This window comes from Xylocopa sonorina, chromosome 5 (genome assembly GCF_050948175.1).
Source record: "Xylocopa sonorina isolate GNS202 chromosome 5, iyXylSono1_principal, whole genome shotgun sequence".
NCBI classification, from domain to species: Eukaryota; Metazoa; Arthropoda; class Insecta; order Hymenoptera; family Apidae; genus Xylocopa; species Xylocopa sonorina.
This window is the reverse complement of record NC_135197.1, coordinates 10,300,228-10,313,867: the sequence shown is the minus strand read 5'-3', so window position 1 is coordinate 10,313,867 and position 13,640 is coordinate 10,300,228. Positions and strand designations below refer to the sequence as shown.

Below are 13,640 nucleotides of genomic sequence, written 5' to 3'. Positions count from 1 at the left end.
TTCCGTTCTAAAGTATAGAGGGCAGAAGAAGACCTGTGGTCCTCTGCGTTACCAATAATTCAGAACATGGGACACAGTGCCATACGTTTACTCTGTCAATGATGTCACTCGTGACGTTACCAACAAAATACAGAAACAGATTGCAGTGCCGCACTGGCTATTTTAAATTCAAAAATAGCCGAGTAAATATTTTCGATCAACCACGTTCGAACATTCTTTCACTGGTTGCCTTGAAGTTCTTATCGGAGTAGTTCGAGGTGACACTTTATTTAAATTTTCATTTTAGAATATAAAAAAGAAATATGAATAACGCAATGCTGACATAAGTGTCGAACTCGCGCAATTAAAATTACGCTCGCCCTTTGAGAAATTGATAAACGAAACTGAAGTCTTTTTTGGGAAACCCTTGAGCGATAACTGCCCTATAAATCTGATGCGCCAACGAGCCTAGAGGGATAGTTGCCTCCACCTTGCTCGCTGCAGCCTGCGCCAATCCTAAATCCTTGGCCATCAAATCCGTCCCAAAACCACCCTGCAAGTTAAGTTGGTCAAACCCACCGACACGAATGATTTCCCATGCAACTCGGATAAAGAAACGAATCCTGTTCGTAGTCAAGTATCACCTCGTAGTTTCTAGAGCTGGGCACGTTCTCGAGGACTTGTGGAACTGGATTGTACAACTCGGACGACCAACATCTGCCGCTGCTCGAGTTCACGATCTCAGCCAATATCTTGGGATCCAAGCCCAATCTGAAACACGATAAGCCAACTGAAAAAGACTATGCGCAGCGCGTTACTGCGGAATTGAATCCTGTCTGCGTTACTTTCGCCCCAAGTTGAAAGCCTCGGCCGTCCCGATCATACTGACAGCCAGAAGCATGTTGTTGCACAGTTTCGCGGCTTGGCCCATGCCCACGTCCCCGCAATGCACAATCCTGGACCCCATAGACTTCAGAAGCGGCTTGGCCCGCTCGAAATTCTCTTTCGAGCCGCCCACCATAAACGTCAGCGTGCCATCTTTAGCCGCGTTCACCCCTAACGAGAACCAACGATAATTACACGCTAAAATCGCAAATCATCGCCAATGTCACTCGTAACTCGATAACGTGCCAACCTCCAGACACTGGGCTATCTATAAAGTTAACAGCAATCTTCGCAGCCTGTTTATTCAACGTTTGCGACACGAACGGATCTATCGTGCTGCTATCGATCAGAAGCGTATTCCTTTTCGCCGAGCTGAAAGCAGACGATGCATGAAGAGAACAGTCGAGAAACGGGACGTTTTACTTAGTTACCTTAATAGGCCAATTTTAACGTCGTAGACGTCTAGAACCTGCTGATTGGATGGTAACATCGAGACAACCGCCTCGACGTCCCTCGCTACATCTGCGAGGCTCGACGCTCTATCCGCGCCTGCCTCCCGCAACTTCGACACGGCTGATTCATTGACATCGAAGACGATCAACTTGTGACCCTGTAACAGACAGATCCGTGTATCCCGTGTGAGAAGATGATTACGCTTGGCGCGATCAGGTGTTTCACCTTGTTTAAAAGGTTTCTCGCCATGTGTGCGCCCATGTTGCCCAGCCCAACGAAACCGACTCGTGAAAAGTATCTTCTCCCTGGAACAGAGAGACGCATGCACCACGAACCGAGCTAACAGAGGTTAATTATGTATCAGCATTTTAAAAATACTACCTGCGTCATGGACAGCGGTAATAACTCGCGTGCTAACGATGCACATAGTCTAATGAAAAAATAGATTGCGAAGGATTATTAGACGGATGAGAGAGCAGTTTTTTTTTCTACTGTTACATAAGCGATTAAGGCTGTATTGGATTAAGCCTCGTGGACGTAACACCACGGATATATTCGAGGAAGTTAGTACGTTCGACTGCACGCGGTGCGACGCGAAACAGCGCGGCGTTCATCGGCGCAAATTAATGCAAATCGAACCGCTTTCGTTCCCTTAACATCCGCCGCGAAACTCACATAGAAACTAATCAAGCTGCGCGACACGCGGGTAATGTTTACCACCGAAACGATGCCCGCGTTATCGCCGGATGAGCTTGTACGTAACGTTTTATCAATTAGATTAGTTTCGTGTCCATTGGACAGCAGTTGACATCGAGTATTTTCGCGCCGTCCGTGTGGTCGCGCTTCCTCGATTGATAAGAATGATACTTTCGGTGTCGACTCGCGGAGAAATTCAAATTTTATGGCCGCAATAAAGTATCGTGAGAAGATCGCGTCACGTATATATCGCCAGGGGAATTTATTATTCTTTATTTACTATTACATTTGATGACTGTCGTAAATGCGCGACCAGCGTTAATCAGTTAATTTCGCGCAGATGCTAACGCTTAAATACGTACGTACGATATCGTGGAAATTTCGTGTTTATTTCCGATGAACGATTAGAAAGAAATATTCCTCTCCGTTACGAGGTATCGTTGAATATTTCAAACGTCGTCGAACGAGTGCCTACAAAACCGTAACGGAGCCTTGAAACTGAAGCGTAATTACGTCTGTCAAGTCAACCGTAAACCTATAATTTTATTTGTACAAGCTTCTTTATCGCGTTCTTTATTTGCCGTTGAATTGCGCTGAACGTTTACATTTCCATACATCGGGCTGTTTAAATTCCATGTAACGAAAGCGTTCGCTTCATCCCCTACGTTGTGTCGCGCCCCTAACAGACGGTCGCAACGACACGCGCGGACTGGACTCTGTTGCCCTCACGTTTGAGCCGAGAAGGTGGAAAGTAAAGGGTTAAAACGTTGGAGAACGCCGTACATTTGCGATCGAGAGATCGAACAAAGGACGTGCCTCGCTTTTAATGAAATCTCTAAAAAAATGATCCATTTGCAATCATTAAGGTCCGCTATCAAAGTGTGCTTCTTCGTTTCCTCGTTCACGATGTCAGTTGTACCAATGATGGGTGACAGAAGAAACATATCGATACCAGTGGTCAAATCGTGGATCGCAGATGAGAATTTTCAAATAATTATCAAGCATTCGTATCCCTTTTCGAAATGCTGCAACGTGTTTCTAGATGGTCAGTGAAGACTGCTTAATGTTCTCGATTCGTTTCTTACGATCAAGTTCAGAGAATTTTTCTTTTGGAACTTCACACAGATTCGAAGGAAAATTCGGAGGCACTGTTCGATCAGTTCAGAAGTATGTATCCATATGAGTATGTCTTGATGCCAAGCAGCAAACGTCACGAATGCCACGGGTATTTTTTGGTGGGGTTGAGCCAAAAAGAAATCGCAAGGTCCATCGAAAAGTAATAGAAACCGATCACCCAGGATTGCCTAAAATTTCTCCAATCTTAATAATAAAAGTAATCGCTTCTTTCAGTGTATCGTGGAAGTCGGAAATCTTGATTGTGCTAAATCATATTTCGACTAATTCCAGTATACTCGATGATTCAACATATAGACTCGCTAATGTGAACGTTGTTTCAATGTCTGGTACATGGAAGCTGACAGAGAACTACCTTAAACCGCGAGTATTCGTTAAACTCAACAGGTAATATTAACCAATAACAATTACAGCAGTATGGTGTTCATAATTAGTTATTCTGGCCTTATCGATATGATAAAGGTACGAAGAAATGCGACAACACGATGACGTTAACTTTCACGGAAGAGAGTTACAAGTTTCCAGCATTCGTCAGCCTCCGATGACGTATTTCAACCGCACGATCGAGAAAACGATCGATGGCGCGCAAGCGGAAGTGTACGCAATGGACACTGGTAAATAGCTGAAAGTTCTTATATCTCTCGTCAAATTGTGAGATGTACTTGAAAAACGCAGAGTTGGACTGGGACGGGATCGAGACGAGACTGTTCTTGATCATGGCGGAGAAAATGAACTTTACATGGACGATAAGGAAACCGGAAGGGAGTTACTCGTAGATATCTAAATTAAACCACCGCATCCGTTTTTGAGCATACTCCAATCCACTTGTTTCGTATCGTTTCACGCGCAGATACGGAAAACGAATGAACGACACCGTTTGGAAAGGCGGCATGATACAGCTGTTGCACGATCGACAGGTAAACGGCGATAGAGAAACCAAAAGGAACCCGATTTATTCCACGTTTCCAACCATCAGGTGGACATGGCGTTCGGTAGCATTTGGGTGACGCTGGACCAGAATACGTTCGCAAATCTATCCATACCGTGGCACCAAGTGTACATTCATTTCCTGGTACCGCGTCCTCGTCGAACCACAACCTTTTGGGCGCTCATTCGACCGTTCTCGGTCGAAGTTTGGTGCCTGTTCGGCTTCGTTTTGCTCCTTCACAGTTGGTACACCTGCACGCGTGCCAGGATCGACCCAAGATTCCCGAAACGTAGCCAATCATACGATATCCATTAGCATAGTAGTCGTGGAAACGAGACACCCCCAGCCTTTTAATGGCGTTCTTAACGCGCGCTTTCCAGAATTTCGAAACATCCTAATCACGGTCATCGATCTAATCGGCATTCTGTTGAGCAGTTCGGTACCAAAGACGATCGCTGGCAACAGACTGCAGATACTCCTCTGGCGCGTCGCCGGATGGTTAATAATTACCGCTTATTGCAGCAGCCTCGCGGCCAGGCTGTCGACATCGGAATACGAGAGCAGGTAACCGGAAGTCGGAAGTAATGCTTTTCTACCGTACAGACCAAGCGCGATTCTGTTTCAGAATCGACACCGTTGAACAGTTCCTCGAGGCTGGCCTGCTGTGGGGCCAATCAGGGCAGGCGCCACCGTTTCGCGATTACTTCGACGCCACGGTACGATCTGACCGTTTGACATTCTACCGCCGCGAGCAATCACGTTCTGAAATAATGCTCGCGATGCGTTTAGGATTCATACTCGGCGCAATTACCAAGCAGATATCGCCGTATAAAAAATAACAGCCAATTAAATGAACTATTTGGACGTGGCAACTACGCGATACTCGGCAAGACAATTGACACGTGTTTCTTCCCGAACGATAACGTCGGCAACGAGAATCTCAAGGTATACAACGACACGTGCTGCGTATAAACGCTTCTTAAACAAGATAAAAAAGAAAATATAAATAATTTAAGGTCAGAATTACAGATTGATGAAGCAATCGGTGGGACATTTTCACACTGCATTCGCTGTTCAACCGTGGCTATTGAAGCCTGTCAACAGGGTAAATTAAAGCTTCTGGCTAAACATCTACTGTACTTAAAGCCTTGGTAGTGATAAATTAATGAGATAGTCAATTAGCGGTTTTAGATGTTGCGCGTTACTGTTAGTTGGAAATAACTTTAAGCATAGATATCGCATACAAACATGAGATAAGCAAATGCACTATTAAATTCCGGCATTTGGTTTGAATGCCTTAAAACAAGTTAAATTAACGAATAAATATTTATGGAAATGTCAAATTTTTTTGTAGTTATTCGCACTGTTGGATTATTCGGAAGGAAGGTTCGTTTCTCCTTAATAGCATCAAGGATTGCATTTTTCTGTAGTCAGCTTCATGGGTAACCAACTTGTAGTTATTGTACTTTCAATCCTACCTTAAATACTTTAAACATTTACAAAAATAACATTTTCGGTATATTTTGCTTTTCTATTATCGAAATGATGAGAATGCTGTTCGAGGAACAAAAAGAACTTGCGCCACGTGTACGGAGAAGACGTGCTGGCAGAACGCCAATGCCAAAACTGGTCCGCAAAATTTCGTTCGAATTATGCTACTACCAGAACGATGGCAAAATGTGTTGGATCAAAATAATCATTACCTAATTTACTAAAATGTCTATATAGTACAAAACATTGACTGTCCTTTACATAAAAAAAAAAAGTCGAAGTCACTTTCCGAACAGCTCGATATGCGAGTGATTGTGCTTTTCTGCTCATTTTGCAGGCGATCCTTTGGTTAAAAGAGACAGGCATAACTATCTGGCATTTGCGGGATGTTATTCGCAGAAGAGACAGCTACAATCTTCGGGAAGTGCTCGTAGAGCATGACGCATACGATGGAAACGCGCAAATACTTGGCTTGACACCGCTTGGCGCTGGATTCTCATTGCTGCTCGTTGGATCCGCGATAGCGACGATCGTGTTCTATTTGGAGCTGAAACGGGCCGCGAAATCGGGCCTCTGTACGCGTGGTCATCCGGAGGACCCACCGGAAACGGTGTTGCGTAGAGCGAGAGAGCGTCTCAGAGCTCGAAGGAACTCGAAGCAGCCTCTTCGAATGCTTTAAAAAAGAGACAGCAGTAACTCACGCGTATTTGTTATGTATTAAAAACAGCGTTTTGTCGAAGGTGTTAACCCTTTGGCAACAGGTTATCGCTGAAGTGCAGGTTATCACATGTTTGCTTATCCCGTTTCTCGACCATTATCGCGCATTAATTACTTCTCGCAATGACGGAAAACACATTGATAAGATTGCGGTAAGAATTATAAATAAAATCAGTGATAGAATTAAATATTACTTCATTTAGATTATTTCAGTTCGATTTAAGTTGACAACAATGAATTAGCGATATTTAAAAATATATCAATTAATATTACATATACAGATGGCTCTCCTACAGTACGGTTTCCCTCGTATATCACTGTACTTCTGCAGTACTAGATAACATGACACGACGTTTTCACGTGTAAAAATTAAATTACCTTATATGGCGTTATAAGATGGTTGCCTGTACGCTGTTTGTAATGGCGAATAAACATTGAGAATGAATACTGAACAAATAGTAAAAATGAATACTGAATGAAGATCGATCTTGTCTCCTCTAAGCGTAGCGCAACGAATCAAAGCAGTGAATCGCAAAATCCACTCGTATCTAAAAATAAATATCTGAGATGATAACTGGCTTACGATCAACATAGTCGATCAAGGCGGAAAAAGCATACGTTGCAAACTCGCTCAGTTCGTCCACGATTCGTTTGCGAAGCATATCACTGAAGTTAATCGGAGCTGGGAACTCGTGAATTGAACCGTGATTCAATTCCATTTTACTTAACTCGTCGTGGGATCTTTCATTCGCTGAACGTTAACTGTTCTATTTGAAAACGACGATAAAGCTTCATTGGTCAACTGCGATCATCGGTGAAGCCGTACGCATCTCGCGTGGTGACTAATTTCCTATTGTGCAAGAGTTACTAATAACACGACGCTTCTGCCTCTGCCTGGCCTGTCAATTGTTTCCTGCGCGCAGCCCAAATAGAATTGTTAGAACAGCAACGATACTTCTGAATGATTTTTCGAGAACAGTTGGCTCGTGAGTCGAGACCATCTCTCGACAGACTGTTTACTTCTCTTACGAATTCGCGGTACAGGTAATCTGTTATTGATGTACGAAGTTCAACGCTATGGACGACAATGCGGAACGTAGATAGAAAAGTGGGTTTTAATGATGCTAAATCGACGACGAGCTATCAGTCGGCTCGCGTCCACCGCACGCGAACGTTCAGAGCTCTTCGTTGCTCGAAATTTCCCGCGCAGACCGGCGATCTTTAAACAATAAGAATAAAAAGTAATATTTATATCATAAAGAACTTTGCAATTCCAGACGTGAAACTGTGTGATCGTTAACCAAACATGACCGCGTGTTTGACAAAGAATGAAAGTTCTCTGGTGCAAGAGATTAGGGGTAGTGAAAAGCACATTGACGAAGGTAAAAGTAATAATCCCTTTAAACGTCTCACGTCACTATTTTTAGTTTTCTAGAATATGAATTTCATTCTCATATCTTGTCGATACGCCTAGTATCTCGAGTATTTTTTTTGTTCTATCGATTACCAATTCTTATCTAATACTGTTGCACTCCTGTTGTTGACGTAAATTAAAAGGATATGTATATTATTAGCACAACCTGCAACGGTGAATCAGCATTTTCAGTTGATCCTGGATGACAGAGAGATGATAAGTCCAAACTTCACGAAAGTGACGCCGCACGATCTACCCAAATGGTTCGACGAAAGCTTGTTCAAGAAGTGAGTGCGAAAGGGGGCGGTAAAACATAATGAGATTGCTTTTGGAGCGTCTATTATCGAGAACACCAGAAAACACACGAATAATGAAAATTGACATTCTAGAGGACAGACATTTTTCGTGGGAAATTTGCTTTCATTCGGAACCGTACAAGTATCAGGCCTACTAGCGATATTGTCTGTTCCAGACATATTAGAGGTAATAACTGAATCTGACTGTTCGAAACCAATTGGTAAAAATCATATTCACGAAAGGTACTCCTATATGACACTACAGAAACCGAGTGATAAAGTTGAAGAGTTGGTCAAAATGAAAAGCGAAATGGTCTAAGATAGCGAGATGATAGCAGACAATTGAACAAAGTTAAAACGATTGATTCTACGTTACAGATATTGGTATTCACGAAGAAAAGTAGCACGTTATGCTTGTCTTACAAGCGATACATCCAGACACTGCTGTACACGTACGATCTGTTTCGCTCGGACATACTATTGCCGGATTCAAAGTGAGCCTCCTCTTGTTTGACTAATCGAATGAAAAAAAATATTTAATTCATCGCGACTGTAACGCTGTGATGTTCAAGGTGGTTCAAAGCGTTGAACATGATTCGTTTGAAACACTCGTACGCCAGCAAGAAACGAATGGAACAGAAGCTTCACGGGATATACCAGAAGGACATGGCGATCACGCAATTCGGTTTTATAGGATACGCTTTTATATGCCCCGAACTGGTAGGTCTGACACACGCAACCACCGAAGAAATGGAAGGTTTCCTTCATTTCTGGCGTGTCACTGCTCACATGCTTGGCATTACGGATAGGTAACGTCATTTAAAGCGATAGCAAACCCACGTGAACGGCTACGATAAGCTTAATCGTTGCACTAACTGTTGGACGATTTTCAGAATAAACATCTGCAGGAAGACTATAGGGGAAACGAGGGAACTGTGCAGAAGAATCAATGACGAGATAATCGTGAAACATTTGGATGAACCACTGCCCGATTTTGAACAGTTAACAAGGAATGCGATAGACGGCTTGTGGTACGCCGATCCAACAATCAATACGGATGCCTTTATGTATACCACGTACAACATGTCGGGAATAAAATGTAACAGAACAATTAATCTCAATGACAATAGTCTTTTTAATATATTCCAGCTTAACACTGAATCGTTTTTGCAGACAAGAAGCCCCTAGGGTGGTACGCCCAGGCCCATATGAAACGACGCGAATGGATGTTGTATTTATGCAGTAAGTATTCGTCACGCAGAAAAAAAAGCGTACGCCTTTGTTGATAGATCATCGTGAACAATCAGAAATTAATGCTGTATCATTATTCTTACAATCTTTGGTGGTATTTAAATATTATCTGTTACGTATTTGCTTTGGTCAATTCTTTTTAAGTTTGTTTAACAATATTATTTTTTGTACAGGTGTTCCTTATATTGGTTGGATAGTAAGGAAGCTGAATAATTACTTTTTGACAGTGTCCTATTGGATGCTCGAAAGGTATCCGATTGGTGCTTGGTTCGCGTTTGGTAAAGAAAATTCCAAAATATGTTTGTATTCGAATACGTAATGGTACTAATTTTATAGATAGCAACAATTCTATGTAACTAATGATAATATTGATCCGTTCATTTGTATTATTAATTATAAATAAAACAATTTAAATCAACATTTTTACCCTCTTTTCTACCCTCTGCTTCTTAGTTAAGAAAAAGATTCGTATAACTTTGAAAATTATAAAATATTGCACTTGTCTTGAGACATAACTATTTCGTTCTCTGACCCAGCGAGAAAACTCTTTAGTTTTATCCCACTTTTTATACGCAAATAGCCGTAGTTAATACGAAAGTGAAACAAACACGTGCGAGACGCTATAATTCCTTCATTTTAAATTTAAATACCATCCTCCATTTTACTTCCGTTTGTATCGATTGTAGAATATGATGATATTCCGTATAGTATTCCATGAACGTTTCTGTTACCCGTGATCGATACTAATGGCATCGCTGTGTGAAACGTACCTTAATGATCGCAGCCACGAGAGGTCGCACCGTGTCACATACGACTCGTTAAGTGTTTAAGCGGCAACGATCAAAAAACAGAGAGATCGTAACTCATTATCGCAACGTGAAACAAGTACACTTGTTACTTAATCTGTACTATTATGCATTCTGAAAAAGTAAATGTAATACTTGTTGTTGCAAGCAGAGAACGGAAAGCGTTTCCTCGAGAATACACATCACACGAGCAGTTAATCATCGACGATACGTATCGATGAGATTACTGTTTCGACATTTAAAGGGACATCCTCTAGTTCCTACCCACGCGTTAACGATATATTCACCGTTTCCAATATCCTCATCATTAACCGCGTCTAATAAATTACTTTTTACTTCGGAAACCCATCAATCCGCCAGTCGTTCGATCGAATCAAACACTTTCGAACATGTTCCCTGCACCCTCTCCCAGAGCTGGCCGTCAAAAATTGGTGATTCTGGCTCACAGTGGAACAGCAGCTCTCGATATCTCTGTCCGGCACTGGCGATAATTATCAGTCGCAATTTGTCCGGCACTGTTCTCCGCTCTGCTCCACCCACGGACACACCGCTCCGATCTCCGCTCTAGCGCTCGTTCATCCATTCGGTGTGCCATTATCCCATCTCCTCGCCGCGCAACGCTGCTCTCTCCCCGTCATCCCCTTTCGCCCCCTCCGTTATCCTTCTTCGTCTGCCGGCACGAGGATCGCAGGATCATTTTTTAACGCGAATCGCGTGGTTCCATGTTCGCCGCATCTTCGATACGAGCTGGTTAGAGAAGACTCGCGTGAGAAGTGAGCCTCTGCTGTTGCACAGGCACGCACACAGAGAGAGAGAAGCGGGCGCGCTCGCGCAGGACACGGTGGCGCGCGCGAAACCAACAGCACACCAGGATCAGTTGGACGTACACAAGGATACGCACACCTGCCTGCCCCGCGTTTATACACGAACGAACGAAGGCGTATGTAACGCGGGTCCCGAGTACATAATACACACAGCCATATATCCTTCTGTCCCGTAGCTACTCTCCCTCGACCCTGTCGCCTCTCTTCACGGCTCCTCTCCGCGTTCCTTGGCCGTACCGGCGGCCCTTCCCGCCCCTCAACGTTGAGCCTCGGCTAGCGATACCGACTCCCCTCTGCTTCCACGATCGCTGGCCTGTAGTGATGGGAGTGATGCGAGCATTTCGAATGATTCTCGAGCAATCGCGGCTGAAACTCGTCCGTAAATTAATTAGGAATCGAAGGATACCCAGAACTCTGCAGATCGCACGAGATATTATAATGCACGCACCAGGTACGTATTGGAAGTATCGATGCGTATCGATTCTCGTCGCTCCGTATAGAGTTACGATACTATCTGTGTCGTAGCCGTCGGAGCAAAGTGTACTTAGCAAGAAATCGAGGGTTTCGAGCATGCACCGCTTACCGGCTCGTACCTTTAAACACGCATTCGTAGACACGTTGCTACTTAATAAGAATCGATACTAATTGAGTAGTATCATGCCCATCGCTAGCCAGGCGTCTCCCCGCGCCGTCGAGTCCTCCTCGTTCCCCCTGCCAGCTTGCACGACCTAAACGAGATGACTCGTCGCGAGGACAGAGGAGCGGCGTCAGAGGAGACGCTGCCGCCGCTGCTGCTGCTGCTGTTGCTGCTGAAGAAGAAGAAAGATGAGAAAGCGGGAACGAGGCGGAAGGGGAAGGGGGCAGTAGGTATCAGAGGCCGACCAGAGAGGAGAAAGAAGATGGCCCTGCGGCCCTCGTGTTGCACAAAGAGATCCGCGAGAGCGCCCGCCTCTAAAGCTCGATCCATACGCAGCCACGGCAACGTGGCTCCTCGCCTCGAAATCGTTTTGCGCCGCTGTAAATTGCAGGCCATTGCTGCCATCACCGTCGTCCCCGCAGCAGCCGGCGTATCGCTCCTTTCCTTTTTTCTCTTCTTTTTTTTCTCCTTTCTCTCTTCTTTTCCTCAACTTCCCCGGACGGAAAGGTGCATACTGTCGTGGCTGTCGATTCGATCCGAGCTCTCATCGGTTTAACGCACGATTTCTGCGAATTCCAACAGCTTGCGGATAGATGCTTGATAAACGCGGTGATCCTGGATAGTTTGGCACTTTAGCCGGTGGTTACAACACCGCCAGCCGGCCCGATCGGCGAAGACAGATGAAATCTGTCCGTCCGTTTCTTTGTACGCTCGACTCGTTCTACTTGCATACGTACGTTGCATACAGTCAGACGCACGGTGTATGCATACGTGTACGCGTACTCTGCTTAAAGTAGATGAAATATCATCGTGTATCGTATTACAATGTTACCCAGCATCGATCTATAACCACGATATAGGAGTTCTATGGAACGTACGCGTATGTACATTTCAAGGTGCGGAGAGTATTAGCGATAAAACTGTCTTGTACCACGATTCGAGCGTGAACTCCGAAGTACGAGATTCCCTCGAAACTAGGAAGAGGCGCCCAGAAACTTGCGGTTGTGTGTGTACGTATGCACGTGTGTGTGTGTGTATGTGTCAAGGTTGCGACATATAAATATATTCCACGTCACCCACGAAAGGATCAATCTTCGTTAATCTTTAATACCGTTTTACCACGTGTCACGTAACAAACCGCGTGCATCAGAGAAATGCATACATTCACGGACTATCGCGGAACTCGCTCAAATCTTAATGCCGCTGCTTATTCCCGAAAATATTTACCTTCCGGGCGGCTATAAATCTGGTATTTACGAGCACCACAGACGCAGAAGTTTCCCCCGTAAACAGGTATACATACGCGCGGCGTCCCCATAGGGAAATACTTGAATTGGCGTGTGTACACGCGGGAATCCTCTGGACGCGCGCGTGCTCGCGCGGCCGCATAAATCACAGAGATCCCATTCTTCCGGTACGTTCTCTTCCCGATCTCGTCGCAGGCTGGCTGAAAACTACCAAAGATTACGGTCGCGAGGTTCCTTGCGCAGAAGCTATGCATTACGGGACATTATCCGCCGCAGGTGTCCGCCGGCGGTGGAAGGCGATCGCTCTCGCGCGACAGAAATTCACCTAGCCGGTAAGAGGAGAACGTTCGTTAGGCTTTCACGAGTTAAGCCAGAGATAGCCACGGGCATTGCGTACGATCTCCACCGTGGCGCGTATCGCATCCACTCGGACGACGTGCCGTTTTTTCCCTTCCTCTCCCGTTTCCTCCACGCCGCCGCTCCCCTTAACCCGTCGCACCATCCTTCCATCCGTCCTCGCTGCTCCCTAACCACTCCTCTACCCCGAGCCCCGCGTGGATATCCCTTCCATCGTCTTACAGCATCGAGGAACCCCCCCACCCCTTTTCCCTTTCACCCTCGCAACCTCACCCTCTCTTTCTCGCTCCCTTTCTCAACGTTCCTACCTCTTTTTCCTTTTTCCTCTTCCTTTACGCGTCGTGGTTCGCGAGGTACGCGACCGAACCGACGACTCCTCTCTTCCTCTGGATGGGAAACGACTGTCCTCCGATACTTTCGAGCCGGCGCAACGACGTCGCCGAACAGGACGGCGAAATGCGAGCAGCACTCGCGGCCACCGAACGAAGGGTGAAAGGCGAGGAGCGGACTTTCCTTCGTGCCTCC

The 13,640-nt window shown here is 45.1% G+C and overlaps 3 protein-coding genes across 4 annotated transcripts; 2 read left to right on the top strand and 1 right to left on the bottom strand.

Annotated features, from left to right (window-relative positions):
• Window positions 1-304: 304 nt before the first annotated feature.
• Window positions 305-1,633, bottom strand: LOC143424126 (3-hydroxyisobutyrate dehydrogenase, mitochondrial). Its single transcript, XM_076896019.1, has 6 exons — window positions 1,543-1,633; window positions 1,296-1,474; window positions 1,115-1,236; window positions 825-1,035; window positions 624-750; window positions 305-532 (listed from the first exon to the last, which is right to left on the bottom strand). Exons 1-6 carry the CDS (start codon window positions 1,576-1,578, stop codon window positions 350-352), a joined length of 858 nt encoding a protein of 285 aa, XP_076752134.1. The 5' UTR covers window positions 1,579-1,633; the 3' UTR covers window positions 305-349.
• Window positions 1,634-2,919: 1,286 nt separating this feature from the next.
• On the top strand, window positions 2,920-6,245 carry LOC143423815 (ionotropic receptor 21a). The gene is made up of 12 exons (XM_076895397.1): window positions 2,920-3,058; window positions 3,139-3,289; window positions 3,364-3,534; window positions 3,610-3,761; window positions 3,823-3,919; window positions 3,998-4,064; window positions 4,124-4,364; window positions 4,456-4,639; window positions 4,701-4,791; window positions 4,865-5,020; window positions 5,097-5,180; window positions 5,904-6,245. Exons 1-12 carry the CDS (start codon window positions 2,920-2,922, stop codon window positions 6,243-6,245), a joined length of 1,875 nt encoding a protein of 624 aa, XP_076751512.1.
• Window positions 6,246-7,583: 1,338 nt separating this feature from the next.
• LOC143423675 (uncharacterized) lies at window positions 7,584-9,587 on the top strand. 2 transcript variants are annotated; one of them, XM_076895173.1, is made up of 8 exons: window positions 7,584-7,671; window positions 7,858-7,984; window positions 8,087-8,180; window positions 8,372-8,487; window positions 8,566-8,802; window positions 8,887-9,092; window positions 9,167-9,235; window positions 9,418-9,587. In XM_076895173.1, the coding sequence occupies exons 1-8, from the start codon at window positions 7,590-7,592 to the stop codon at window positions 9,561-9,563; spliced, it is 1,077 nt and encodes a 358-aa protein (XP_076751288.1). In that variant the 5' UTR covers window positions 7,584-7,589; the 3' UTR covers window positions 9,564-9,587. The 2 variants fall into 2 exon arrangements, with proteins under 2 accessions (XP_076751288.1, XP_076751289.1); XM_076895174.1 differs by having other exon boundaries at window positions 7,645-7,665.
• Window positions 9,588-13,640: the final 4,053 nt, after the last annotated feature.

Bases quoted from the DNA above. Each gene is read 5' to 3' on its own strand.
- LOC143424126 (XM_076896019.1), bottom strand. From the start codon at position 1,578: ATGGGCGCACACATGGCGAGAAACCTTTTAAACAAG. The intron at 1,237-1,295 runs GTAACTAAGTAA...GTCTGCTTTCAG, and splicing joins GTTAAAATTGGCCTATTAAG to CTCGGCGAAAAGGAATACGC. The intron at 751-824 runs GTAACGCAGACA...ATCGTGTTTCAG, and splicing joins GCTTTCAACTTGGGGCGAAA to ATTGGGCTTGGATCCCAAGA.
- LOC143423815 (XM_076895397.1), top strand. From the start codon at position 2,920: ATGTCAGTTGTACCAATGATGGGTGACAGAAGAAACATATCGATACCA. The intron at 3,535-3,609 runs GTAATATTAACC...GATATGATAAAG, and splicing joins GTATTCGTTAAACTCAACAG to GTACGAAGAAATGCGACAAC. The intron at 4,640-4,700 runs GTAACCGGAAGT...ATTCTGTTTCAG, and splicing joins ACATCGGAATACGAGAGCAG to AATCGACACCGTTGAACAGT.
- LOC143423675 (XM_076895173.1), top strand. From the start codon at position 7,590: ATGACCGCGTGTTTGACAAAGAATGAAAGTTCTCTGGTGCAAGAGATT. The intron at 7,985-8,086 runs GTGAGTGCGAAA...TTGACATTCTAG, and splicing joins GACGAAAGCTTGTTCAAGAA to AGGACAGACATTTTTCGTGG. The intron at 8,488-8,565 runs GTGAGCCTCCTC...GTGATGTTCAAG, and splicing joins ATACTATTGCCGGATTCAAA to GTGGTTCAAAGCGTTGAACA.